This window comes from Scleropages formosus, chromosome 2, assembly GCF_900964775.1.
Source record: "Scleropages formosus chromosome 2, fSclFor1.1, whole genome shotgun sequence".
In the NCBI taxonomy this organism is placed as follows: domain Eukaryota; kingdom Metazoa; phylum Chordata; class Actinopteri; order Osteoglossiformes; family Osteoglossidae; genus Scleropages; species Scleropages formosus.
Window position 1 is genome coordinate 19552142 of NC_041807.1, and position 26679 is coordinate 19578820.

Genomic DNA, 26679 nt, shown 5'->3' on the forward strand with positions numbered 1-26679 from the left:
CACCCACTGTGCCCTGTCCCTTTGATGAAGGTACTCACCCTGAAATGATGCAGTAAAAATTACCCAGCTGTATAAATAGGTAGATTTTACTCATTTGGTTATTTATCTTAAACTGTATGTGGCCATAGACAAAGGTGTCACATAAATAAAAATATCTACTGTAAATATTTGGTGATTAGTTATTATTAGGCTATCAGCTACCTCATTTTGACTGATGCAGTTTCTTTGCATATAAGAGGCATATTTACAAACTAGAAATCACCTTTTTGTAATGACTGCTTGCAGTGAAAACTAGAAACTGTTGGTATAAATCCAGCAGCAGCCCGAATAGTGTTACGACCCAAACTATAGGTATCCTCTGGACTATTTTTCTGTCTCAGTGGCTCCTAAATTATGGAACCATCCACCTACTGTCGTGGAAGACACCGCTTCTGTTGATGGTTTCAAATCCAGACAAAAAATCTCATTTTTTTAAATAGCTTTTTAGTTGTTTACTCACCTGATCTGTGAATCAATCCCTCCGCTTCTGCATTCCTATCTCACCTGTTTGAATGTCATTGCTATATTTCTACCTGTTGCTCAAAGTTAAAGAACATTAAATAGGGCCAGAATGTTCTGAAATAGCACTTTGTAGTCTATAATTTAATGGAAATTCATACATTTATTCACCAGCTAAAAATATTTTACATTGAGGTGGTTCCATTCCACAGTGGATATGAACAAGATCAACCCATCCTTTGGAAAGGGTGGAGATTAGTCCACTTGGACTCTACAGTTCTTGACTGACAGAGGGTGATTGTTCCACCACATTGAAACCAGAACCAAGAACCTTCAGGCTTTTGATTTTGGACCTCTTGTATGTGAGACCATCAAGCAGCCAGAGATGGAGATACAGAGTAGTCTGGTGGGGGTGTAGTGTGTGATCAGGTATTTTTAAGTATTGGGCAGCAGATCTATTGATGGTCTTGCAGGTCACAACCAGAGTCTGAGCTTGACATGGGCAGCTACCGAAAGCCACTGGAGAGAGGTGAGGAGGAGGGATACATGGGAACGCTTTGGTAGGTGAAACACAACTTGTACAGAAGCTTTCTGTATCAGCTGCAGAGGTTTGATGGAGGAGGCCAAGAAGCCAGAGAGGAGGTATTTTTTACAGAGGAAACAGCAGAGTGAAAGAATGTAAAGAGCTCTGTATTAACGCCTTATTAACGCTAGGACAGAGAAACTTTTTTCGCCGTTCAGCAGCACAACATCTGGTTCCTTTGGCACAGAGAAGATCAAGCATGGCCTGGATTTGGGACATGCTAGTCCAGAAGTCAGAGGACAGAGAGACTAGAGGATGAGGTCAAAAGAGAGACATTAGCAGCATCTTGTGTGGACAAATCTCAGAACTGAGCAGTGGCTGGAACAGAGGTTAGTAGGCGGTTAGTACAGCAGAGCACAAGGAAGGAGGAAGGTAGCAGAGATTTTAGGTTGCAGTGAAAGGTGAGGGTGTGCAAGTGAAGGTGGGGGTTAGTGGTTGTGCTTGAGGGGTGAAAGGAGGTAAAACAATGCTCATAAATCTGAAGCAGAGCGACAGATAGGACAAGGAACGCCACACTTTCTGGAAAAGACAAGGTCAAGATGACGGCCAGCCTTGCAATGAAATATAAATCATCCTATGCTATCATATCCTGTCGCGAGGTCGTAGGGAGAAAGTGGGTGTACTACATATTCCAGAATCCCCTGCGACAGGAAAACGCGCGCCCATTGACCGCCGTGACGTCACAGGTGGAAACTTGTGCGCGCGAAGGGCGAGAGCCGCCGTCGCTTTGTAAGTAAAACGTGGACGATGGCTCGTGCGGGGCGCGCTCGTGGTCGCGACGTTGCATGTTAACGTACGTCGTCGGTAGAAGTGTGTGTGAGAGAGAGAGAGAGAGAGGGAGCGAGCGAGCGAGCGAGCGCTCGAGGTTCGTTACAACAACAGAGAAGTATGTGCGTCGTGTGTGTGTGTGTGTGTGTGTGTGTGTGTGTGTGTGTGTGGCAGTGCTCGCGCGGTGGATAAATAACGCCTAACATAAAGTAATAGATAAAACGCAGTCACACCCCGCGAAACACACTCGTTCGTTTACCACGAATCTGCTGAGCTTAGGGCACTAAAACTTAGTGTAAGTGAACTTTTAAAGTCAGGATGTTCATTCATTGTGTAACTCTGAGTGTTAATCATCATGGTTTTAAATACTTCCTCCGTGCATCTGTGACAGTCTCTGTCTCTCTCTGATCAAGTCTTTGAACAACAAGGCTTCAGCAAGGTATTTTTTTTCAGGGTGAAGTTAAGTTCACAACTTAAAAGCCTCGTTTGACTCTGTGTTTCCCAAACGTGGTGGGAAGCCCTAACTACTAAGTTACCCTCCAACACACTGACTCACCCACTTTCAGCTCTCCTGTCCTGGTTCTTCCTGCTTCCTTCGTCGTGTCTCATGATCTTCATCTTGCTTCTCTTACCAAAACGAAGTGTGTTCGCAGCCTGGTGCTGTATGTATGGTTATTCGGGCTTGGTACCGCGTTTACCTTTGTGATGTACCCTAACTGTGCTGCAAACATATTGTGTTTAGACAGTCGGATGGAGTGAAGCGAGACGCCGGCGGCAGGTGACGGATTGGTGCGAACAGGATGCCCGACCAGCTGGAACACCTGCCTCGACTGACACACCTGCTGCCATGCAGGGAGGCTCAGATCAAAACGCTCCTCTTGCTCCTTGGAGAGGTAATGTACCGCAACTGCGCTGCGTCTTTACTGCCCGGTTGGCCGTTACGTGTCACCTGTGTGGGTCACAAACACTTTAACCGTCTCAGGACTTGGCACAATTCTTCCGATTGGGTGTCCGCAGGACAAGCGAGTTTTTCGTTCTACCTGTCCGTCAAACATTGCACCTGTCTGATTTTGAAACATTTCGGAAAGACAAAAACAAATAAGCCAGGGATACTTGGTAGCGTTAAGGTTAGGGCTGCTGCCTTTGATCGCCACCTCTGGCTGTAGGACCCCTGAGATACCTACCCTAAAATTGCTCCAGTGACATTGCTCAGCTGTATATATGGGTAATTAATTAATTAATTGGAGAAAAATGTCAGCTAAATTAATAAATGTAAGTCTGTGGCTGGGATTAAAATATACTGTCATCAAAGTGTCAGGTGAAAGGAAACATGCTTACAAAAGGCCCCAACATAAAGAAATTGCCCAAAATAGCAAGTTGCTGTGGCTATTTTGGTTTATTTTTGACAAATCTGGGCACTTTGTAGTGAGAAAATTGTTTTCAAAATGAAAATGCTCATGGTGCAACTAGTTATGTCACACGGTTTCTTTTTTATGACGGCAGTCGGTCACAGTTTTGCATCAAACGTCTTAATGTTTTCCATTAATTTATTGTCCGCCTGCCCATCGGACGAGTGTCAGAATGTCTTTACCTGTCCGACTACGAAAGTTTAAGTCGGACAGCTGTTACTGTTTAGCCCTGCTGTCTGCCGGAGGACGCAGCTCATTTCCTTTTTCTCACAGATCATCCACAGGTTCTTCCTAGTGATTGCTGGAAGTTTTATAGCTATGGTATGTATTGTGCACACATGGATTTTTTTTCTTAAAAAAAAAAAAAAAATCTGTCTTTTCACAGCCGGAACATTATAGCTACCCATCCATTTTTATCTATGGGCACCGAGCGTCAGGAAAGAGCCATGTGACCCTCACTCTACTGAAGGAACTGAAGGTGAGAGAAAAGTGGTTCTGGTCCATTGACCACTTGCCACTGCTTATTGTGTTGCACATTTTGTTCAGTATGAAAGAGTTCATTGAAAGCAATCGTGTGGTCTGTCGAATGTAAATTGAAGAAATGCTGTGTTTGTGTCAAGCCTCTTAATGCCAGAAGCAGCCAGTCTGAGTAGATTCATCTTTAAGAAAAAAGCCTGTTGTATGTTGGAGTTGCTTTTTCACTGTCCAATAGTGGTGTCCTCCTTCCTCCTTTTCCCCCCGCCTTCCACCCAGATGCCCCATGTGGTGGTGAACTGCGTGGAGTGTGTGTCACTGGGGCTGCTCTTTGAGCATGTGCTACTATCCCTCTTTGGCTCCTCGCACACATCCCTGCCCCGCGGCCCATCCCTGTCCGACTTTGTGAGGCTGTACCGGCAGCTGTGCTCAGAGGACCCTGCCAAGCAGACACGCTACATTGTGAGAACAACCCCCGCACACGTACATCACGCACACTTGTCTCCCCCAATCCTTTGTAACCAAAGCCAGGATTTGGCTCACACAATGATGGCTCCATGTGTTTTCCCATCAGTCCCTGCAGTACGATCCTGCCCTGTTTGTGGTCCACTGAGACTGGCAGGCGCTGTGACATCCTGGCGTTTCTGCTGCTTTTACCCCTCTCCTTATGTTTAGCTTTAAATTAGACTTTTTAAAAGCAGTGGACTTTTTTAATTGAGATACAAGGGGTATTCAACACAATGTGTGATTGTGCTCTGCGTGTATATAAGTGTGTGGGTGTCTGTGCTGAGTGTCTTTCTCTAATGAAATATGTGCTATGAAATTTAATGGAGTGTCTCTTGATAGGTGCTGGACCATGCAGAACTCCTCAGGGATATGAGTGCCAATCTCCTGCCCGGGTTCCTGCGTTTACAGGAATTGGTGAGAGACGAGAGCATGCTGGGATTGGAGCCTATCATGGAATGGGGGGAGACGGAGCTTTCGGTCTTGGCCTTAGGTTCAATACTAAAAATGCGGTGGACCCTGTATAGTGGAGTGTGGGATGACAACAGTGAGAAAAGAGAAAGGATTGTGGATGTTAATCTCCTGAATGCTGTTTTCAGGGTTCATCTCTCTTGTCTGACTCCAAATATTGATGATTTTGCTTTATCCCTTTAAGTCTGTATGCAAAGTAGGTGCCTTACAGCATATTAAAAAAATTCCTGACTAAATTTATGTCTGTGCTTGCATTACCAGCACTTTCATTTCAGTGTCACACAGTTTAGTAGAGGGGGCCTCAGTGACAAATGATTGCATGTTAATTCAATTACAGGCATTAGTTCAAAATACTGCGGCGGTGTACAGAACCGCTTCCCAGGCCGATCCGAGGTCGGATAAACCAGCCCCAGGAGCTTACCCTGTAAACAGTCAGTGCAGATGCAAAGTTCTCATGAATCACATCGCAGGGACAGTTATTTGTCTGTGTCGCTGTGGGTGTCAGATGGAATGGAGGCAGCCCAGAGTTGGCGATTTCTTCTCTTTTTAATGCCTGTTGTGCGTCTGTGCCGCAGCTAGAACAGCAATTACGTAAAAGCTTGTTTGATGACTTTAAATCTGCTGCTACGATTGTGCCCTCGCTTCAATTGACGCCTCGCAGAAGTGTCGCTGATGTATTTTTAATGACGCGCTTTCGCACCAAGATTCCGCCGGTGTCCCGCACTTCTGTCAGCAGCAGGGATATTATTACCATAGAGGTGGGAGGAGGAAGGTGGCTGAGTGTTGCCCTTCAGAGCAGTTAATGATTGGATGTCTCAGCTGATGCAAGTGACATTTGCCACAGGCGTCCCACTGCTTTGCATTCATTATAGCAGATGTAGTTATGCATGTGCATCTTGCCTTAACTGCACTGAGAGCGACCCCACGTGGATGTTATTGGTCAGTGTGTGCTCGTGACACGGTACAAGTGTGAGGTGTGGACAACTGGTTGTGTGGACATGGCTGCGTGCCCATTAAGTGCCATTCCACAATCTCTCCGCCAGGTGGAGGACAATGTGACGGTGATCTTCCTCAGTGAGATCGTGTGGGACAAGTTCAGACCTAATACAGGCTGCTTCGAACCCCTGCTGCTACACTTCCCCGACTACAGCAAAGGTAGAGCGAGGGGTTGTTGTGTGTCTGTGTGTGCGAGAGACCTGCTACACAAGTTATTGTGCATGTCTGCACTTCCTATGTGTTGTGGTGATTGAAGGCAGGGGTCTCAAATGCATGTCTCCCCACAGTGGAGCTCCAGCAGATCCTTGCCCAGGACAGCTGTCCCTCCTACTCCCCTGAGCTCTACTCCTCATACATCAGCATCCTGCTGGGCGTCTTCTACTCCGTGTGCAGGGACCTGCGGGAGCTCCGCCACCTGGTGGGAAGCAGTGCTGCAACTAGTTTCTCTCACACAAACATACACACACACGTTTTTTTAACCTTCACACATCCCTAGTTGTTTTCCTGTTCCCAGTTTGCAGTCCTGAGTGTGTTTTTTCCTCTCTGTTTTCCACTCAAACAGGCAGCTCTCAACTTTCCCAAATTCTGTGAGCCTCTGGAGAAAGGAGAAGGTAATGTACTTAGCCTCTGTTTGTTTATTTAAGCCCCACCAACCTGTATTATTGCCATGTCAGTGTCTTGCCTGTTTGCTTTTGACCTAATCGTGCATGTCCTTGTCTGTGCTCCTATGTCTCTAGTTACTGTCCTACTCCATCACCAAACTGTGGTGTTGTGGAGGTTCCTGCCCACTGTGACTGTCTTTTAGTTTTATTTTACATATGTTTGTTTTTTTGTCTGAAAAACTCACCATCCACCAAGAACATTTTTGTAAAAATTATTAAGATGACTTTAATTTGTTCTTGGTTTCAGCAAAGGAAAGTGATGCTCACAAATTATGGCGAAATATAGAACCTCACCTGAAGAAAGCCATGCAGACGGTGTACTTGAGAGAGGTGTCCAGGTGGGTGTTTGTGTCTGTTTCTGTATGTGATTTATTTTCTCTGAGATCAGGTATCTGATATTCATTTTACCTGGCTAATGCAGCTTACTGGTACAAACTCAATAGAGCTTGGAAGTGTTTGTTTCCATTTGCTGTCTTTTACCACTAATCCACAGATAATCAGCTTAATATTGATGTGTGTTGACAGATTTTGTAGAAAGGTCTGCAGAAATATCACATCTTCCTTTAATAATAAAATGACTTATGATATACTTTTGTCATCTTGCTGAACCCCAGAGCAGAGCTGTAAATTCTTAAAGTCAGTTGGATCAAAGTTCCCCCACACTTCTGTACTTGTTTGGATGCTCTTTACTGCCCTGTATTGGCACAGTGAACACACAGCTTGTATGCACTCCCCAACAGACACATTTTAGAAAATATGAGAAACGAAATGTTTGAGTCTTTGAAAATTTGTAACTCAGACATTTATAATGTGAGCAGCCAGTGCACAGGTACTTATAAGCAGTGTATTTGTGTGTCTGAGACAGGCTGTGTGTTTTTGTGTGCAGCCTTTTCTGTGCTTTGACATCTCCTCTGTGTTTAGACTGGTTCCTGTGTGTTTCCCTCCAGTGTTCAGTGGGAAGAGCAGCAGCAGAAGGAGGAGAAGGAGGTGGGAGAGCTGAGAGGTACTAGAGGACACTCAGAGGCCGAACACTGGGGAGGGGGGACCACAGTGTGGACCACAACCACTCTCCCCATGTTTTCTATAACTGTGTGTTCTGCTAAAGCAGTCTAGGAAAAGTACCTGGTCCTTAGGCTCGGTGTACTATTTTCTTCCCAGGTTTGTCAGCCTACACCCACGTGGAGCTCCCCTACTACTCCAAGTTTCTGCTGATCGCAGCCTATCTAGCCTCTTACAACCCGGCACGCACTGACCGCCGCTTCTTCCTTAAGGTCTGTCCTACTGGAGCAGAGACCCCCAGCCATCTCTCCAGTCTGCATGTCATTGGCAGTATGGGAATGAGGGCTGCAGCAGTGTAGAAAGTCTGAATGGATGACATTGTGCTGAAAATCACACCTGTTCCTTAGAGAAAACAATATAGATTCTGTGTGAAACAGCGTGCGGTGTGTTCATCACAGGGTCAATCACGTCTTCTCTCCATTGTGCTCACAGAATCATGGGAGGATAAAGAAGACTAACTTCTTGAAAAAGCACGAGAAGGTGTGTAAGATGGATATGAATGATCACAGTTGACCTGTCTATTTTCAGTCCCTTGTTCCTTCCTGTCAGCATCCCCTTGCTGTGCTTTCTCCTCAGACCAGCAACCACCTACTGGGACCCAAGCCATTCCCCTTGGACCGTCTGCTGGCCATCTTCTACAGTGTGGTGGATAGCAGGGTAGCCCCGACCGCCAGCATTTTCTCCCAGGTGAGCATGGAGCTCCTCGGTCTGCTCCGTGAACCATCCACACATCCTCCATCTCCTCATAGCGGTCAGTCTCTGGTGAGAAATATTTCTTGCCAATAATGAGCCTATCTGCTGTTAGTTTCTTTTAATTCCAGCAAGATTGTGGTAAACACTGTAATGTTAAGATCAACTCAAAATACTGCAGTTTGTTGTCCAAGTAATATTGAATTAGGATGTTTAAGAGCTTCAGGTAATATACTGGAACATGGTAACTCCTGCACCGTTTCCTCCTGTAACTGGTTGAAATAGGTGTGAGGCATAATCAGATCTTTTACTTCAGAATGAAGCTCTAAAATAAGGTCTTCATAAGCAGCTGCAGATGAAAATGATGTAGAAAGTTAATGAGGTAAAGAAAGCAGGTAGAGCAGGAGCTTCCATTCTCAGTGAGCCAGAGGTGCATTGACTGTCCTGCTCTGGACAGCAGCACCAGCAGTCCCACTGCAGTCCCTCTAGGGGGCACTACGGACCAGCATTGCTGGTAGCCTTGAGGTTGTGACATTTGTAGTGTGCAGAGGAAGAATGGCTGATGCGTGCAGGAGCTCACGGGGAAAACGCAAAGCAGACGCTGGTGCGGTCTCGTCCTTGTCTCTCTGATCTGCCAGCACTCCTCAAAGGAATCTGCCAAAATGTCAAACTTGGCTTCCTATATAAGATGCTGCCGCGCCAACAAGGACTCATATCGAAGCAGCACAAACGACATAAAGAGCGTCACCTTGGCAGCAGACTCTCAGATGAAGCGCTCGGGCTCATGATGACACGCGAGAGCTGAAAAGCAGCTGGAGCAATGAGCTCCTCAAACTGTTTGCTTTAAAGGCAAAATCCCTACATAAAGCCCAGCCTGGGAAATGTGGAGGAGCTGGATGTCCTTCAAAGGCAAAGTTCAGCAGATGTTGAACAGTGATTCATTGTCACGTGTCAGCGCTGCATTAGATGTTGCGCACACACACGCAGCTTGTCTTTTCTTTTGGAAGGTGTTCAGGCAGATTTTGTTTTCCCTCTTGAGGTGGAAGTCTTTTCCATGTGGATTCAGGGACAATCTGGGACAGGGAGGTTGGCAGGGAGACCCAATTCAGTGCAGATGTCTGCACCGAGTTGGCTGGTGGTGTCAGTGATGCCTGAAGTTTGTTTTATTTTACACAACATTGGAAATGACCTCTGTCTCTTTTAATGGGAGGTGGACAGTGTGCCTGGACCGAGGAGGGATTCTCAGCACTGATACTTGAGAACATAACTGAGATGTGCAACACCACTAATGGGATGAAGAGTTGTCTGGGTGTGGACTGGATTTAAAAATGGTTTTGATATTTTTTGTGCTTGGACATTTTACCTGTCCTCACAAATTTTGCACTTGTCAAATTTTGGAACATATTGGAAAGAAAGAACGCAAATGTCTAAGTTTAAAACTTCCTTGTAAACTGTAGTCAAAGCGAGGTGAGCAGGGTGTTGTCAAAGGAAGAGAACTAATGAAAAAGCTCCAACAAATTCAGACAAAACAGTAAGATACTGGGGGTGTTTTGCTCTGTTTTTTGCGAAGTTGACTACTTTCTAGCGTGAAAACAGTTTTTTAATGAAAACGCATATGGTGCAGTCTGTGATGTCACACAGCTTTTTTATCACGATGGCAGGTTTCATTTGGCAGTGAATTTTTAAATATCTTAATTTATTGTTCACCCATCCATCAGAAAAGTATGAGTCTACCTTTCAGACTCTGAAAATGTAAGCAGATTAGTGACTGTCCCAAAGAGGCAATGTGGAGCCCCATGTTTGTAGGACATCACATGTCTGGGTGGAAGGTAAGAGGCTACCTGGTGCTGCTGGGTTTTCTCCAGGTGAAATCTTGGTACAAAAGATGAGACCGTGGAACTTGCTTAATTTCAGAAAGTTTATTGTTGACACTCAGATGCAAAAGCTTTCAGAAAACTTTTTTTCTTTTAAAATGCCCTTTTCAGGTGAACCAAAAATTTTGTATGCCATGAAAACCGGAACGATAAGCTATAGATAATGCTGTTAAATACAGGGTGCCAAAGTTACAAAACCAGTTAATGTCTAGGTCACCAGCTTCCATCTGGAAATACAGAGCAGGCCTTGTGATACAGAATGGCTTCCTTATGAAATCATGCATCCCACAATACCTTGGAAACAGGGTATTTGAACATGAACAGCTGTGGTACTGCGTTTAGTCTGAACAGGACGTCTGGCATAGACACAGTGTGGGTTTCTGGGAGACGAGTGTGTGTTAGTGTGCCGCTGGTGGCTCAAAGTGAGGGCAGGTGGGACTGCGGCTCTAGTGAACAGTGACTACTCACTAACAAGCCTTCCTGTCCTCCATGTGTGGAGTTCCATAGGTCTGTGTTACAAAACTAAAGAGCGCAGCGCTGAGGTTACCGCTAGACTGCGGTGATGCAGCCAGCGGATAAAGGTACTAAGCTGTTGGAGGTCAGAATGCTTGTTGTGAAACTTAAACAGCAGCCACTGCTTCACCAGTGGAAAACACTTTGGAATTGGCTGCTTTCCTTTAATTGCATCCCTTTGTTCCACTGAGATGAGTCACTTCATCTCCTGTGTTGCTCCACTGCCAGGCGTGACATCACTGGTACATACTGCGGTATGTACATGACAGCCAGTGGTTACAAGTGTGTGTGATTCTGCAAGGTTATCACCAGTATCTTGGCTGCCCCACTCTGTCCTAGTTTTGCCATCCTGCATAGTTTTACATCCACATTACTCCCTTCCCTCCCTCCCTTCATATCCTAGGCTGACAGTTTCTCTCCCTTCTCCTGTTCCCTTGTTTCCATCTCTGGGTCAAAAGACGTTTAAAACCTCATTGGGCTTGGACCGATAGCAGTTTGAGAAGATTCCCACTGTAATCCAGAGATGGATGGTATGGCCACGTTGGTCCTGGGGCAGCTTGCAGAACAGTGTTTAGAGCAACAGCCTCTGCACTCAGAGGTCTCAGGTCTTGATTCCCACCTCTTGCTGTTGTAGCCTTGATGAAGGTATTTACACTGAATGAGTAAATTATTCTAAGTAGCTGAATATTGTAAGTTGCTTTGGAGAAGAGCATAATCTGTGCTTGCATTATTGTTGTGGTAGTAATAATAATACAGTTCTGTTGGGACAAGCGGTTTCAGACAATGTGTGTTTGTGTTACCATTATTGTTAACGTGCATTTCAGCCACGAGATGGCAGTGTGTATTTGGTCACCTCATTTTGACAGTTCTTGCTGGACTTTGTACCATCCATTGAGCTCATCGTATGTCCTTATTTCCTTATTCAGCTGTACATAAAAACCCATACATGTTGTCATGACGTGAACAGTATGATAATGATGTGCCATTCGGGAAGGTTACAAGTTCGTACGGCTTTTACTCAAGAAGTGCTCCTCAGCTTGTCTCCAAATATGATGGAAACAGCAGTGGAGGGCCAATTGGCGTTTGTTCTCAACAATTTGGGTCTGGAGCTCATTCTTGACTGACTTCTGTTGATGAGGAGGTGGAGTGAGGTTGGATTACACTGAAGGACTGGACAGCTGAGATGTGAAAATGGAAGTGCAGCTGCCAGGCTGTTCTGCAGCACCGCTGACTGCCTGTGGGTGCTGGGCTCTGCTCTTTATTATTTTTTTTTTCTTTTTTTCCGAAATGGAATTAAAATGATACAGTTCGAAAATTTTTAAACGCTTGGGCTCTTTGCTTTAGTGGTCCATGTTCAATGCCCTACTCAAGAGTTACCGCAGTAAACAGTTGGACTGAATACCTTCAGAATGAAATGTACGAATCCACAGGGTGGGTGTGTGTGTGTGTGTGTGTGGCTGTGTTGGAGTGAAGTGGGACCGAGCCTTCCTTTGAGTCCCAGTGCTCCAGGCTACACCATCGCCACAGCTCTGAAACCACGTTGAGAGACACAGCTTCGCAGACCCCCATCTCTCTCCCTCCTGCAGAGAACTCTGTCTCTCTTTTCTTAGCAAACCTTACGCTCATCCATTATTGAGTTGTGTTTTTTTTCTCTGAGTCTCAGAATAAAGAAAGGGGAACAGATCCACTGAATATTTAATATTCTGCATGAAATATGTATCTTTAGCCATTCTTGAACGTGCAGCCGCTGCCTCTTGCAGGACACTGCGTTTGAACAGTTATGAGGTGTCCGGAACTAGGGTGGCTGAATTGGTAGGGACCACCGAGGCTCTAAGTGGAGGAGCAGGAATGAGGCCTGAAGAGGGGTTGCGTGGGGGCAGGTGAGCAGGAGGATGAGTGGAGAAATGTCAGGAAGAGGGTGATTGGCACGGGGGAGTGGGTTAGGGGGGTGAGTGCCATATGGGTGAGGGGGCAGTCAGCTCATCTCCAACTTGGACTGGGAAGATTGGCAGGAAGCATCCAGGATGGAGAAGGAGGGAGGCAGCTTATGTTTCAGCCATGCAGGGAGAGCCGGACGCCCCTGAAAACAGGAAGGTGCCGTCTCTGTGGAGGTAGAGGTGGATCACTCAGGTGAGGAGGATGGGTTTATTTTTTTTATTTATTTATTTTTTTAAATTAGATCTGCCTCTATTTGTTTATGGCCCAGAACCTCAACTGCTGATCTGCAGCACCTGTTAGAGTTTACAGCACCGCACCTCACCCCACAAGCCAGATGTTGTCCACAGCCTGTGGTCCGGAAGCTGTTTGCACCATAAACACCTAATTAGGGAACATGGTGAAATGAGGGAGACAGAGCCATTCAGCTCCAAAGGTCTGTACCGACAAGAGTCCGTACATGTGTGTCATTGTTAGCACGTGTGTGTGTGTGTGTGTGTGTGTGTGTGTGTGAGTGAGAGAAAGGTGCACCTCTGTGAGACACATCCCATCATCTGGAAAGCCTGAGCTCCTCCAGCTCCCCTTTCACGTTCCATACTCCAACCCCCCCATTACCTCTTTGCCTTGGGGTGGGGAAGGGAGTCTTGCTCCTAGCAGCCTCGGGGGTCCTGTACCCCCCAATGAAGCCTGGTGCATATTATATATGTATATATATTTATGTATATACTTACACTCGTTTGTTTCGTTTGCTCCTGTACAGTGATTGTTGCTGGTTGGGGGACATAAGTCTTGTTGAAATGGGTTTAATGCGCAGCGCCCCAACCCCCACCCCCCGGCCTCTGTCGGCCCAAGCAGAATTGATGGAGCAAAAATGACAGTCGTGTAAATTGAAATAAAAGCTCCGCTGGTGCGTGCTGCATTAATAGTGCTTATGACACGATAAAGGAGCAGAGTGCGCAGTTTGTCAGAGAGAGATGACGTTGAGTCAGGGTTCGGCGACGTCTACTTATTTGAGCTGTGATGGGTGCTGCTGTTGGAATGGGATGATGGTAAGAACGCGGAGAGATCACACTGGTTAATGTGCTCCACTGTGGCACAACAGCTGCTCTGCTGAACTGGACAGCTGTGCGAAGGCTGTTGGAAAACCTGTCGTCGGGTGAGATGAGGACAGAGGTTTCCAATGCGAGGTGGAAATATGGAGGCGCAAGGCCTTATCTGACAGCATATTCTTCTCCATCTTCATTAAACCACCATTTGGCTTGCTCCCCAACAGCGATGAAGTTCTAATAAGTAATTGATTTTTTTTTTTTTTCTTTGTGGCAAGGGACCCATTAAGCTGGTGACCCCTTGACCTCAGAACACATTTGTTCGTGATTCCAAGGATGAGTTTTCCCCCGGGAATCGATTAACCCGACTCGGCTTATTTGGGTCAGCGGAGCTGTGAATATGTCGCTGTTGGTGGGCTGTGGTCTAAATGGAATGGACCTCATGTTGGGCGGGGCAGGAGCAAAGTCTGAGCAGGAAGAAGGCAGAGATGTTCATGCAAAGCACAGTGAGCTTCGTGTTTCTAGTGCCCAAATTGAGCAGGTTTGCAGGCGCTGTTCATAAATTCATAATTTAGTCACACACAGACACGCATACAGAGTGAGGGCCTTGCGCAAACGCCACCCTCACTGACATTTCTTCTGATCCGTGGTGCCCATGGGCTCATTCAGAGGTGTGGCTCTCCTGTTTGCCCCATGCTGCCTAGTCCATGTTGACTGCAAATATAGTAAATATGTTAAGCAGCACCAAATTCCATGTCATTGGGCTGGGGGGGGGTGCAGGGACATATTGGGGGTGTGCTGTGGTCTGTCATTGGCTCTAGTGTGTGAGGACATTTGGATCGTGTAGTGTTCGGGTGGAGAGTTTAGTTTCTAATGAGATGCAAAATGCTCCCTGTGTCCTGTGCGCTCCAGTTTGGAGGGAGGAGGCTGCAGCTGTTCCGCTGACATCCTGTCCCCATAAACCTGCTGTCAGCGCTGATTGAAATTTGATGTGGAGGGTTTCTATCATGGAGAACGTGTGCTGTTGTCCTTCCCCTTTCCCTGCAGTGTGAACAGCTTGTAAAAGTGCTTAATTAATGGCCAACTCCTGATTTGTGTGTCGTTGTGTGCAGCTATTTTATGGCTGGTTAGAGAGTATAAAACTTGTGCGTTCGGATGCTTGAATTTCCTCAGTTTCTCTGTCCTTGTAGCGCGATTAACCTCCACTAGTTTTTGTGTGCAGTTGCACCACAGACTGCTCTCACTCTGGGAGTAAGGAGGAGAATTCACTTCAGGTGGAGTTTCAACACCCCTTTTCTTTGCATTTTGAGCACCAAATTTAGATTCTTTGCTTCCTGACAGCTGAGCGGAAACCAGAGCAACCATGAGCTGCTCTTCTCAGTGACAGTTTGTGTCGTGCTGCATTCAGTTCTCACCCCCATCAGCCCTTGTTTTATAGGTTTATCCGTTATAATCTGTGATCACGGACTGCTTGGACTGTCCAACCATGTCCACTTGTCTGTTGAATGTCATTTCATTTACACTGTTTTCATTAATTTCTTTTGTTTTTACTCTTCAGCTTTGGTTTTTTTCGATTAATGTACACACATTGATCATCGTGTGTGTGTTTGTCCGTGAATGTTTATGAAATGTACAGAACATAATGGGTAGGAAAGAGCTGAACGAGTGCAGGCACACAGTCTTACAGTATTAGACAGCATGGTGGCCCAGCGAGTAGCGCTGCTGTCTCACAGGGCCTGGGTGGTGCGAGAGGACATAGACAGCGGGGATTGACCCTATGTGGAGTTTTCATGTTCTCCCTGTGTCTGTGTGGGTTTCCTTCGGGTGATCCGGTTTCCTCCCACAGTCCAGTGACATGCTGTTCAGGTTCACCCGTAATGTGTGAGTGACAGAGACGGTGTGTTCTGCCGATGTATGAATGAGTGACTCAGTGTAAGTAGTGTAAGTCACTGCGGTGAATAAGGTGTGTGGGCTGATAACACTACATCGAGTCAGTGGAAGTCGCTTTGGAGAAAAGCGTCTGCTAAATATGAAAATGTAGAGTAAGTAAAACTGCACTGTTATGATAACTAATGTTCACTGTTGTGGTAACTGTCCATTTTACTGGGATTTGGTGATATTTTAACATAAATGGGTGTCAGTTTTGAAGCTCAAATGCATAATATTTTTGCTATTGAAACTGGTGGAAAATATGTCTTCAGTTTGAGAATTTGCCTTTGAGATGTCGTTCAAGTATCAGTTTCCTTTGTGGGGAGATGACTGCTTGAAACAGGTTTGTTTAAAATGAGCATTAACTGAAAACTGAATTTGCATGCGGAGCTATTAAAGTCGCACACATTGTGGAACATGGAAGTACGACTAGTGTTGAAGGTCCTTTCCAGTCAGGACGGGGTTTGTCTGGGGCTTTCAGACAGTTGTTTAAGTTGCTCAGTTAACTCATTTATAAGCTGTGCTGATTTTCAGAGGTGACCTTGATTCGGCATCAGAATCTTGTGTGTGTGTGTTTCCATCTGTGTTCATTTTTAAGATGGTAGTGTTTGGCTGCAGGAATTGGTTCATCTTCTGTTGTCAGACTTCCGGGTATATGCCCCAGCACTGTGCTTAGACCTGCTCCGAGGACACTTCTTCCTCTTGTTTGAGGTTTTTCAACCAGCGGAACGTCACTTTACAGTTTTACCAAATGTTAAACCTCCAGTGATACGGTGCATCAGTCCTACAGCCTGGATCCAGCACCATTCAACTTCTACGTTCCTGTCCTTCACCGCCATGCTTCTGTGGTTCCGATCTCGCTCTGTTAGTCTGCGTTTCTTCTCCTGCACTGTGTGTGTCGATAGGGGCTCAGTGAAGACCAGTAGTGAACTGCAGGTGTGTGAGTGTGAGAGAGCGAGAGAGTAGTTGTTTTTTCACATTTTTGACATGAGTGATGCCTTGCATGACTTCTTGTCTCCCAGCATGAGCACTTGTCCTCTAGTTTGTTCTATCCACTGCTCTCTAGGCACCCTGTGCACCCCTGTTCTGCTCTCATCTTCTGAGTATCCCAGCATGCCCCTTACACATACCATGCGCTGCTCTCACACAGTTCCCGCTGCCCAATCACACGTTTAGCACCGAGGGACACTGAAACTCGTTTATTCACTTTGTAGACCCTTCCTTCTGAAGAAATGCACACCTCGGTGTAAATAAAGAGCATTTTACAACAGATGAAGAGCTTTAGATGCAGACATTGGAGATGAAGAGACTGATGGGAGCGGTAAGGTTAGCAGCTTGCACCTTGATTTACTTGCCTGCTGAAATAGGGGTCTAGGAAGAAGCAGGAGATGGCGTGTATTGTAGGATGATGTCGGGTCTGGTGTGGGGGGCTGGTGGGAAGGGGGCTGAACTGGACCAGCCCAGTATTGTTGTGGCACACAGGCAAAGGTGTAGCACGGTGAGCTGTGTGCACATGTGTTTGTGTGAGGGGTGGATGGATCGGCTGTGTCTGTCGGGGAAGGCAGAACAGCTGGCTGGAATAAAGGAGCTGGTGTCTGGTGGTGGGATTAGGGTGTAGAGGACAGTCAAGATGGAGATGGGAACAGGAGGACACGCTGGCTGCGAGTCCAGGGGGCTGGGGGGGTGACAAAGACCTGCAGCTGCATGAAAAGAGTCAATAGGCATTCAGAGGGCAGAGTGAGTGATGGGTGCCCCCTTTCACCATCAGTGAGGGAGATAGGATGAATGGAGTAGGGGAGGAGGATTCTGTGGGAGAGGGTGGAGCCAGGAAGAGGAGGCCAGACCCCCAGTAGGGCTGGGAGGGAGGTGCTGTGCTCTGACCTCTATTGCACCCTTATTGGGAGATGTGAATTCACACACAGGGGGCACAGCAGGGTGCATGTGCATCATTATCACACTGTGTGGCTCTTAATTGGAGGTGCCTCTCATGATCTTAATGCTCAGTTTTCTGTGTGTGTGAGTGAGGGAGAGAGAAAAGGCTGTGTGACCCCCCGACCCCAGAACAAAATTCCCTTTATAGTCAGCCTTAAAAAAAAAAAAAAAAATAGTGCTGGTGTGTTTTTGTGTTTTGTTGGGGTGAAATTGGGGAATTATATTTTCTACTGGAGTGGGAGCCAGTGTTACATCAGTATATGTGTTCCGTGTGTTTTTTTGTGCAGCGCCAAAGGGCATGGGGACTCGGATGGGGGCTGTGTGTCATGGCAGATTTCTCTGTCGATAGAAGCTTCGTCCCAGACCGGCCGGTCAAAATATGACCACGTTCCCCCGGATCAGCCGCTAACCTCGCACCCGTGACCCATGTGATGAATGCGGAAAGTCTCCAACCCCCTCGGCCCCCTGACTGTCACTTTATCAGACGCTAATGTATTGCTGAAGGGCAGTGAGCATGTATGCCGTCTATTTCATCATTCAGGACACACACATTTTTTTGTTAAAGCTGTAAAAGATGTCGTGATGCAGTTCTGTTTGGTTTTTGTCCCACCATGTACTCTTCATATCTTCATGGGCTCACAGCTCCTGAAACGGGCAGATGAAGTGTTCGGGTTTTGTACCCGTAAGCATCATCACCTTCCTCATAGATGGGCGATGGTCGCTCCGATGGCTGTGGTCATGGAGTCACTGCCGGGTTTGATGGCGGTTGCTGAAAACCATTGCAAACGAAGCGGAACATGACATCCTTCTGTCATTTTGGTGTGGGTGTGGGTGTGGGGGGGGGGGGCAAATGGAGGTTTACCCCACATGGAAACGTCAGTTTGATTGGCACTAGGGTAGCTGCCATGTCCAGTGTTATGGCCTTCTGGACCACACAAAGTAGTTAGGTCATGTGTGAGGAATGTGCAGGGAGCGCCTCTCCAACTCCCCACAGGTCAGGGTCAGGTGTCGTGTGTGTGTGTGTGTGTGTGTGTGTGTGTGTGTGTGTGTGTGTGTGTGTGTGTGTGTGTGTGTGTCTGGTGGAGGATGGGAGGGATAATGTAAAAAAATAAAATCAATCTTCATCTCTGGAGGTTGAAGGAGAGCGAGCAGGGGTGGGGGTATGAAGGGCTTTTATGTTTCTTCACAAGGAAGCCTTGATGAACGATGGACACACAGGAGCTGGGGAGGGGCTGCTGCTCGTTTAAAATGAGATTTTATTTTATTTATTTATTTGAACCCATCGCTCAAGGCCATATCCTTGCTTTTTGTTATCTCCCCCCAATCTATCTATTTTAAGGTTAAAAAAAAAAAAAAAAAAAAACACTCCTCTGCTGCTCCGACTTGCTCTCTCAGCCTGCCGGTCAGTTGTGCGTGTATGTGTGTGTTCTTATGGCACACTCCACTGAGCACTGGGTGTGTAGGGTTAGAACCTGTTGTGTTCACCGGATTATCCCTGAATGACTTTCCCAGGAGCGACGGAGCCAAAGCTGACCGTGGTTTTGTTTTAGCGCGTCAGTAAATGAATGGTTAGGTGTGGGCATTCCATCAATGAATTATATAGTGTAGTGTGTAAAGTGTGCGTATGTGTGTTACTGTAAGAGGGGATATTGTACAGCAGTATTGTTCCTGCCTCAGTGTTTGCTCTGACCGCAGTGGCTTTGGTGGGGATGGGCAGACTGTAGTCTTAGTTGGGCTTTGGAGAGTCAACCAAGGAAGTCATGTTCAGGTTAGAACAAATACAACATACATAACATACAAGCACTTTGTGGTTTCAGGCCAGACCAGGCTTTTCTCCCGTGTGATGTCCATAATGCACTGCAACTTCTTTTCCACGAGGTGTTGTGATGGCCCCCTTGTCTCGTGTCCACCTTGTGGCTCATGCCGTCTTCCTGCTCCTTCTCCCACATGCCTTTCTTTCCTCCGTGCAGGGGGAGGTCTTTGCTCTTTGTTCATCTGCTACATGTCCTTCTGAAACAGTCCTCACCATAGTGAGGGAATGAAAGGTTTGGTTGAGTAGCACCATCCCTTTGTTGGACAGACTTTATTCCTCAAGAGCTGTGGGTGGGGCCTTCTTTGCAGCCAACAGGTTCTGATCAGCACCTGAGTCTGCCCCTGTCCACCGTCCTCTGTCTGGACATGTTCATGAGGCAAGAATTTGCAGGGTTCATCTTGGGGTTGGATTGAGTGCGCACTTCTGGGGTTCAGTGGTGTGTGTCTGCATGTGTGATAGAGTCAGGAGTTCCAAGGAGGTAACCATGAAGCCTTGGTACTAGGAACAGAGCTCTAGAGTTCCCATCAGGTCTTCTTGCCCCATTCCAGGGAGTTAAAGATGAAGCTTTGGGGTGTCCCTTGGGTTATAGGCCATGGACCTGGTGGGGGCTGGGGTGTGCCGATCATCTCTGACACATCCGGAGAAAGTTTCTCTCTTGTTATTCATTGTGCCCTAGGATGTATTTGTAACCTCCCCAGCTGTCTGACATATTGCCATTATCTGGATCCAGGTGTGTGTTAGAGCCCTGTGCGAAGTGGACGGGTCCCTCCAGCTCCAGTCCTCCACCTCTGTCCCTTGAAGCCCCCCACCTCACCACTTTCTCTGCTCCTTGTTTTCTGTCCGATCTGGCACACAGCCCTGGTTGGGGGTGGTGAGGGGGGACAGCGAAGACAGAGACACACAAAGCTCAACCTTGAGGTGGAAATTCATAATGATAAAAATAATTATCCCCCCCATTGACCTACTTTCCATAATGGAGAGAGATGGCTCTCAGCCCTGGTGTAATGGGAGAGAAGGAGAACTGGTGGTGGTGACGGATGGTCAGCGGGGGTTGGGAGATGGAAGGTGAGGACGAGCAGAGTGCCTTCACCCCTGAATGTGGAACAATTAAGGTTTTGGGGTGAAGGTAGAGCAATAACTTCTAGCCAGTCCTGTGCATGACACCTCGGCACCTGGAGACTTTCCCTTGGCTGTGCTTGTAGTGTGTATCCTATATATATATATGTGTGTGTGTGTGTGTGTGTGTGTGTGTGTGTGTGTGTGTGTGTGTGTGTGTTCGTGTGTGTGTGTTCTGTGACTAACAAGTGACTTTTTGCCCCCAGATCTCTTCTCTGGTGACCCTGCAGCTGCTCACCCAGGTGGGTCACGACGACCAGCTCGACTCGCCCAAGTACAAGTGTGCCGTGTCTCTAGGCTTCGTCCGCGCCATTGCTAGGTAACACGCCGCATGTGCCAACGTCCACGTTTTCTTGCAAAGGAAGCACTGAAAGAACCCAAGCATGCACATGCACACATGCACACAAACAACCCAGGAGCAGTGGATAAGAAGGCACCGGAGAGAGGCCCTGCTCCTGCGAGGAAACCAAATGTCACTGCGCTGTGTCAAACTCTGCATGAGGGGAGCATGAAGGGGTCTGCGCCGTCCTTGTGCCAGCTTGTCCACGTGTGTATGTGTGTGAGACAGAGAAAGAGAGACTAACATTACCTATAGCCCCACCAGATTATGTTGAACACTATGTATGTGGGTGTATCACTGGAGCTGGACAAGTGGATGAGTGAATGTGCATGTGTGTCTGTCAGCACCTAGTGTTGATAAGTGCCTCTTTTTGGCAAGAATAGAGGGATCTCTGTAATACACATTTCTCTGTGTGTGTGTTCCTCTCCCCCCCAGCCTGCCGTGTAAGCAGGTGTGTGCAGCAGGGGAGTGTGTGGAACAGACGGTTGCTGCTGCGCTGTTACTGTGCTCTGCCAGCCGCTCTCGGAGTCACACCCAGCCACACGCTCTCCATGAAAGCTCTTCCTCCCCATTGCTACACCCGCTCCCGTGTATTAGTCTTAATAATGAATCTATTCCGTATCCGCCGTGGTGCAAGTGTGAGCATTCCTGTTGTGTTTTTCTTTTGCCCTAAAAGCCCCATGTGTTGAGTTGTGCGAAAATGGCAGCGATGCCTCGTGTGAGCTTTCGCTGCTATTGTCTGATCATTGTCGTGACTGCACTAATCCCAATAAGAACGTTGACCACAGGTGTCGCTGAGGTTTGTCCTGGCTACCGGCACGGACGACACAAAGATGTGAAGGTGTCGCGTTATGAACGGCGCACGTAGCTCTGCTCTTTCTGCAGACGCTCCCCCGCGAGTCCCACGCTGCGATTAATTAAAACAGTTTAATTGAGCAAGTAACGGGCAGGAGATGGACTCGCAAGGCCAAGGAAACGTCCAGGGCAGCGATGAATCGAAAAGGGGGAGAAATAAATCAAATAACACACTGGCACCAGAGCAAAGGGTGTTGCTGGCCAGGTGTCATCCATTGGCTGGAGGAAGGAAGAGAGCACTGTCGTGGGGCCCCACCCTGCTGAGGGAGCAGGGATGTGCTGGGGGCTGCACAGAGGGCCGATCATAGGCCAGTCTTGTTAGTGGTCTGTGTTAATAATAGATGCTCTGTGTGTGTGAGTGTGTGAGCGATGGGGGCAGATTGCTGATTGGCTTAGGGGAGCGGCACACATACATTTCCCCCCTGGGCAATTTGCTGCGAAATTCCCAAAAGTCCATCTTCTAGAGAAATCCACACTGCCAACGTGTGAACATTCTCACTCCCCGTACCAGGAATTCCCCACTCCAGCAAAGCGTCCTCAGTGCAATGCCCTGTCTCTCTCTCTGTCCCCCCCAGGACGGTGAGCTTCGACATTGTCAGGTACCTGTACGACTTCCTGTGACACGGGATGATGAAGACGTCGTCACCATTGTGCACGTGGAAGCGATGCGAGCGCTACTGTGTGGGGAGCTGACCCACCTTGCTAGAGTCTACCTCTCCACCCGTATGTGCCATGGCAGAACTGTCTGTGTGCCTCACACAAGTGCTTCTTTCTCGCACCACTTGATGTACGCTCACACACTCTCGCACACTCCGTCTGTATAGATGTTTGACAGTAAAGTGTTTATCGTTGTTTGTTTCCACACTCGTTTATTTCCTCAATGAAGCACCCATGTGCTGCGTTGGACAAAAGGTTGTTGATCATGGCTGGATGGATGGAAGGTTTTTCATTCACTCAGAGAAAGATTACATGAAAAGTCCACCTGTCAGCATTGGCTGGTCATGCGTTCCAGCCCTTCGCTCAACCCTCTGGCTGTGTTTCCTCTTTTTTTGAATACACCTCATCAAGTGAAGTCCATCTCCTCACACCGGTAGTATTCTCATGTTCAGGAGTTCAAAGCTGCAGTGTGTCACATTCCCACCTCACCGTCACGGCGATGCAGGAAAGACCCGAGATGCACTCAAGTTACAGAAATCTCGTTTTGGTGAGATTTGGTGATGTTATGGGATAAATGGGTGTCAGTTTTGAGGCTTGGAAAGCATGCAAGTTTTTAGCATTGAAAGTAATGCTAAATATATCTTCAGTTTTTGGGAATTTACCATGCAGCAGGACTTTAAGGAATGCATTACCCTTTTAAGCCTGGTAAAGACTAGTGTATATACACGGTGCCTTCTATGCTCGGCTTAAAGACCAACAAGCAATTTTTAAAAATAGTTTATTCGATTACCTCATACTTCTTCCAAAGTGACTTACGGTTTAAAGTTTCTCTAGTAAAAATACAAGGATTACAACTGTGTAATTTTTGCAGTATCAATTCACAGTAAGTATCCTGCTTAGGGATGGTATAGCAGCGAGGGATTTGAACCCAGGCCATTTATATTGCAAAACCTCTACTGCACTACTCTTTGCTCTCAGTAATTTGGATTTGGACCATTTTAGATGTTAAACTGGCCACAATTTCAGAGGAACTGAGACCTAAATGACCATGCGAGATCACATGACAAAATGCTCCTCTTCACGGGTTTCACAATGAAATTGAAGTAATGTAGGGAAATAATTCAATTATTTTCCTACATCTCGCTGTGTCTTCTGCTGTATGTTTTGTCCATTTATTATGTTTTGAAGTGCAGTCAATTTCTTCCGAAAGAGCAGATCCCACCTTCTCGACAGCCCCATAATTATGAAGGAATGTGTTTGAAAGGCAGTTTTCTGAGCGCTGCAAGAATAAATCTCCAAAGGCGTTGGGTGAAGTGGATAGTTGGCTGTCACAGCATCAGGAATTAATACGGCTCGCTTGATAAGTGCAAAAACAACCCGTATAATATACAGCTATATTCTAAAAGCTCCAGAATTGCTGTTACTGTCATAGTTGTGCAGCAGAACCCTTTAAAGTAATTCTTTCCTCTCTTAAACCTGTCAAACAAATGTATGTTTAACAGTTCCTGCTTTCAACTGTAAATGCTAATGAAATTCAACAGGCCATTAACACCAATATAACTTTCACATTTTCAGGGGCTAGTCTTTAATCGCAGATATTTTTGGGAAGTGGCTTTCAGTATTCTGACGTTTAATATTTTGATTTGGTTGCATTTCCTTTTTTTAAAAATGTTTTATACCTCGGCCATAGAAGGTGGGGGGGGTGCTTTGATTTTCTGGGAAAATGAATTTCAGCCGCTGAAAATGCACGTTTCTCGTCTGTGAAATCATGCTGGATATTGAGTGAACAAAAATTTATTTGCAGTAATACTCGCAGGAGTTAGATAAATAGTGGGGGGGGCGGTGCATCTTGTCCCTGCCCCCACCTTGATGCATTTACATTTATTCATCTGACAGACACTTTTCTCCAAAGCAACTTACAATTATTTACCCATTTCTACAGCTGGGTAATTTCAGGGCAAGTACCTTGCTTAAGGGTGCTACAGCTTCAAAAAGCTCTCTTTACTGACATGTGACGTGTCCCCACCACCTACGTCTTTGACTTTTGTTCGGTTAAAAACCTCTGCAGCAAGTCAGTTTGGTAATGAAACACCGCCCACCCTTTTCATAAAATAAAGTCACACAGTAAACATGGTATGATTTCTGTTTTTATTGTAAGAATTAAAAAATACACAAACACATCTTGTTGCACAGCGGCATCTTCAGTGTTCGCCTCCAGCTTGAGTGCCCACACCTTTAGGGGGGGTCTTATTCTAAGCAAGATGACAATCTGGACTGCTTCTGGCCTCCTCCTCATAAAAAGCCTTTGCTGTCATTACTGTCACCGTACTAGGTGACCTTTGAACCATGAGTTTGTTTACAAACCCTGCTCCCAACCCTTTTCAGAGCTCACACATCAGGTTTGGGTAGATCTGAGTGGGAGATGGCATTGTTTACACAGCAAGGATGGGTTAGGGAATAGGACAGTGGCGAAGGACTGGGGGGGGGGGGGGGCTTGAATGTGGCACTGAGCAGAAGAGTGAGATACAGGGAGGGGTTCAGTCTCGCGCCGGGTGGACCCCAGAGACGGCGTGGACGGTGACAGGACGTGTGGTCTACGAAAGGAAGGGTGAACTATTACGGCGCTGCAGGGTCACTGCTCTGGTAGCTTAATTGGGAAACCAGGGGATTTTTGGTCTTAAGTAGAGGCAGAACACAGGGGTGAGAATGAAGAAACTGGGCAAGAAGGAGGAGCGTTCCACCAGGGCTTGGCGAGGAAGAGCGAGGAGGTGTGACTGGAGCAGAGAGCAGACCTCCCTCAGGGGTTGGTGGAGAAGACAAAGAATGGGAGCCACGCGCATGGCGAGGACAAGGCAGCGGGAATACGGCGGAGAGGAAATAATGAGAGCCGTAAAAGCGGCGGACGAGGGAGAGGCAGCGGAGGAGAGTGACAGACTTGGAGAAGCAGGCAGGAGGAGGGAGGAGGTGGCTGAGAGGAGGCCGCCTCTAAGCCCAGTGCGTGTGTGTAAGGGAGGGCGGGGATAGGGGGGCTATTTAAGTGCCGAGCAGGACGGCGCAGGCAAGCTCTCAACTCCCAGCAAGCGCGGGGAGGAGGACGGGAGGAGAAGCGGGAGGGGGGGAAGGGATCAGATCAGCCCACGAGCCTCGAACACGCGGTCCACGCTCTTCCTTGCACTCCGCTCCACCGTCCCCCGAGTCATCCCGACACCTGGTCCTGAGCGGGACGGAGGAAGGAGCCCACCTGTGAGCGCCACCTGTGAGGTGCACGTCTCTTGCCGTATTGCTGCGTCTCACCGCGGGGATGTGGTGGGCCCCTCTTGGAGGTGCCCTCAGCGGTGTCCTGCTGGCGCTGGCGCTGGAGGTCGCGGCCGGTGCAGACGTGGGCTTCTACCCCCGCTTCAACCCCTTCTTCTTCCTGTGCACTCACCACGGCGAGCTGGAAGGGGCCGGGGTGGCAGAAGGCGGGGCAGACGTGCTCCTCACGATGCAGATTGTGGGAAACCCCAGCACCTACACCCCCGGCCAGGAGTACCAGGGTGAGTGGAACCCCCGTCCCTCGAGGACCATCCCTTTGGTGGGCGCGCGAGTGTATGTGTGTGCGTGTGTGCGTGCGCGTGCACGCCAGGTGCTTTGTCTAGCAACGGGGCAGGTTGCGTGTGTGTAGGGCATTTTAGGGGGCAGCAGGTGCTGCAGTGGTTAGAACTTCTGGCTTTGGACTCAAAGGACCCGGGTTTGAATGCCACCTCCTGCTGCAGTACCCTTGTTCAAGGTACTTACCCTGAATTGATACAGTAAAAATGACCGAGTGGTACAAATGGGTAGATCAGTGTGAGTCGCTTTGGAGAAAAGTGTCAGATGAATGAAAAACTAAATGTCAAGGTGACGCCACTTTGAGAGTGTGTGTTGCTGATGTCTCCGTATCTCAGGGTTTGAGTGTTTCTTGGCGTCTGGCACCACCTTGTTGCCCGACGGCAGTTATCGCTGCGTAGCGAACTCTTCTGCTTCGCGCCAGGCTTCGACTTGTTGAGGACTGACACACATATGGACTTTTTTTCTTACGACCGCCGTTGGGTTCAGTGCACGCCTTTAAATAATTTTTTTTTAAAAACTCGTTTTCTCACCAAATCGTTTCATCGAAGAGGGAGGCAAAAAAATTTTACCCGAGCAGGTGACACGGTGTGAAATGTTTTCTGTAGGGAAAAAAAAATGTTTTTGTAATTTCCCTTCCTGTCGGCTGCAAGCGAAGGCGTCTCACAACAGAAGGTGCGAGGAGGACGAACGTTTATGTAATGAGCGATGGTGCTTCAGCACCTCTCACCGCTCTCATCGGGCCACTGGGCTAGTGGGGGGTTTACACTGAGGACAAAGTGAGGATCACTCACACTGGGGCTTTGGGGGTGGCATCATGGGGAGGGTGGACATCCACACCATGTGTCAAAACGTCATTAAATAATATGCTTAAATAGAAATCACTAACCCTAACACCCTAACTTATGTAGCGACGTGTTGATGGTGGAGGCGAATAACCCTCGTTCTCGAGGAACTGGAGCTGCTC

At 47.4% G+C, this 26679-nt stretch overlaps 2 protein-coding genes across 7 annotated transcripts in view; both read left to right on the forward strand.

The window, feature by feature from the left end:
• Positions 1 to 1740: 1740 nt before the first annotated feature.
• orc5 (origin recognition complex, subunit 5) lies at positions 1741 to 22626 on the forward strand. Of its 3 annotated transcripts, none has more exons than XM_018747224.2 (15): positions 1741 to 1810; positions 2592 to 2742; positions 3644 to 3736; positions 4012 to 4194; positions 4579 to 4653; positions 5751 to 5862; positions 5991 to 6121; positions 6266 to 6314; positions 6613 to 6703; positions 7313 to 7368; positions 7524 to 7636; positions 7857 to 7904; positions 8001 to 8111; positions 20479 to 20591; positions 22043 to 22624. In XM_018747224.2, exons 2-15 carry the CDS (start codon positions 2650 to 2652, stop codon positions 22086 to 22088), a joined length of 1314 nt encoding a protein of 437 aa, XP_018602740.1. In that variant the 5' UTR covers positions 1741 to 1810; positions 2592 to 2649; the 3' UTR covers positions 22089 to 22624. The 3 variants fall into 3 exon arrangements, with proteins under 3 accessions (XP_018602740.1, XP_018602742.1, XP_018602741.1); XM_018747226.2 differs by lacking the exon at positions 1741 to 1810 and adding an exon at positions 1815 to 1874 and having other exon boundaries at positions 2596 to 2742; positions 22043 to 22626; XM_018747225.2 differs by lacking the exon at positions 1741 to 1810 and adding an exon at positions 2227 to 2288 and having other exon boundaries at positions 22043 to 22626.
• A 2580-nt stretch (positions 22627 to 25206) lies between these two features.
• The window catches only part of reln (reelin), a 94405-nt gene continuing 92932 nt past the window's right edge, over positions 25207 to 26679 (forward strand). For all 4 annotated transcript variants that reach the window (XM_018747417.2, XM_018747419.2, XM_018747418.2 and 1 more), the window contains exon 1: positions 25207 to 25660. In XM_018747417.2, coding sequence (XP_018602933.2) covers positions 25426 to 25660 — 235 coding nt within the window. In that variant the 5' untranslated portion in view covers positions 25207 to 25425. The remainder of the gene's footprint in view (positions 25661 to 26679) is intronic.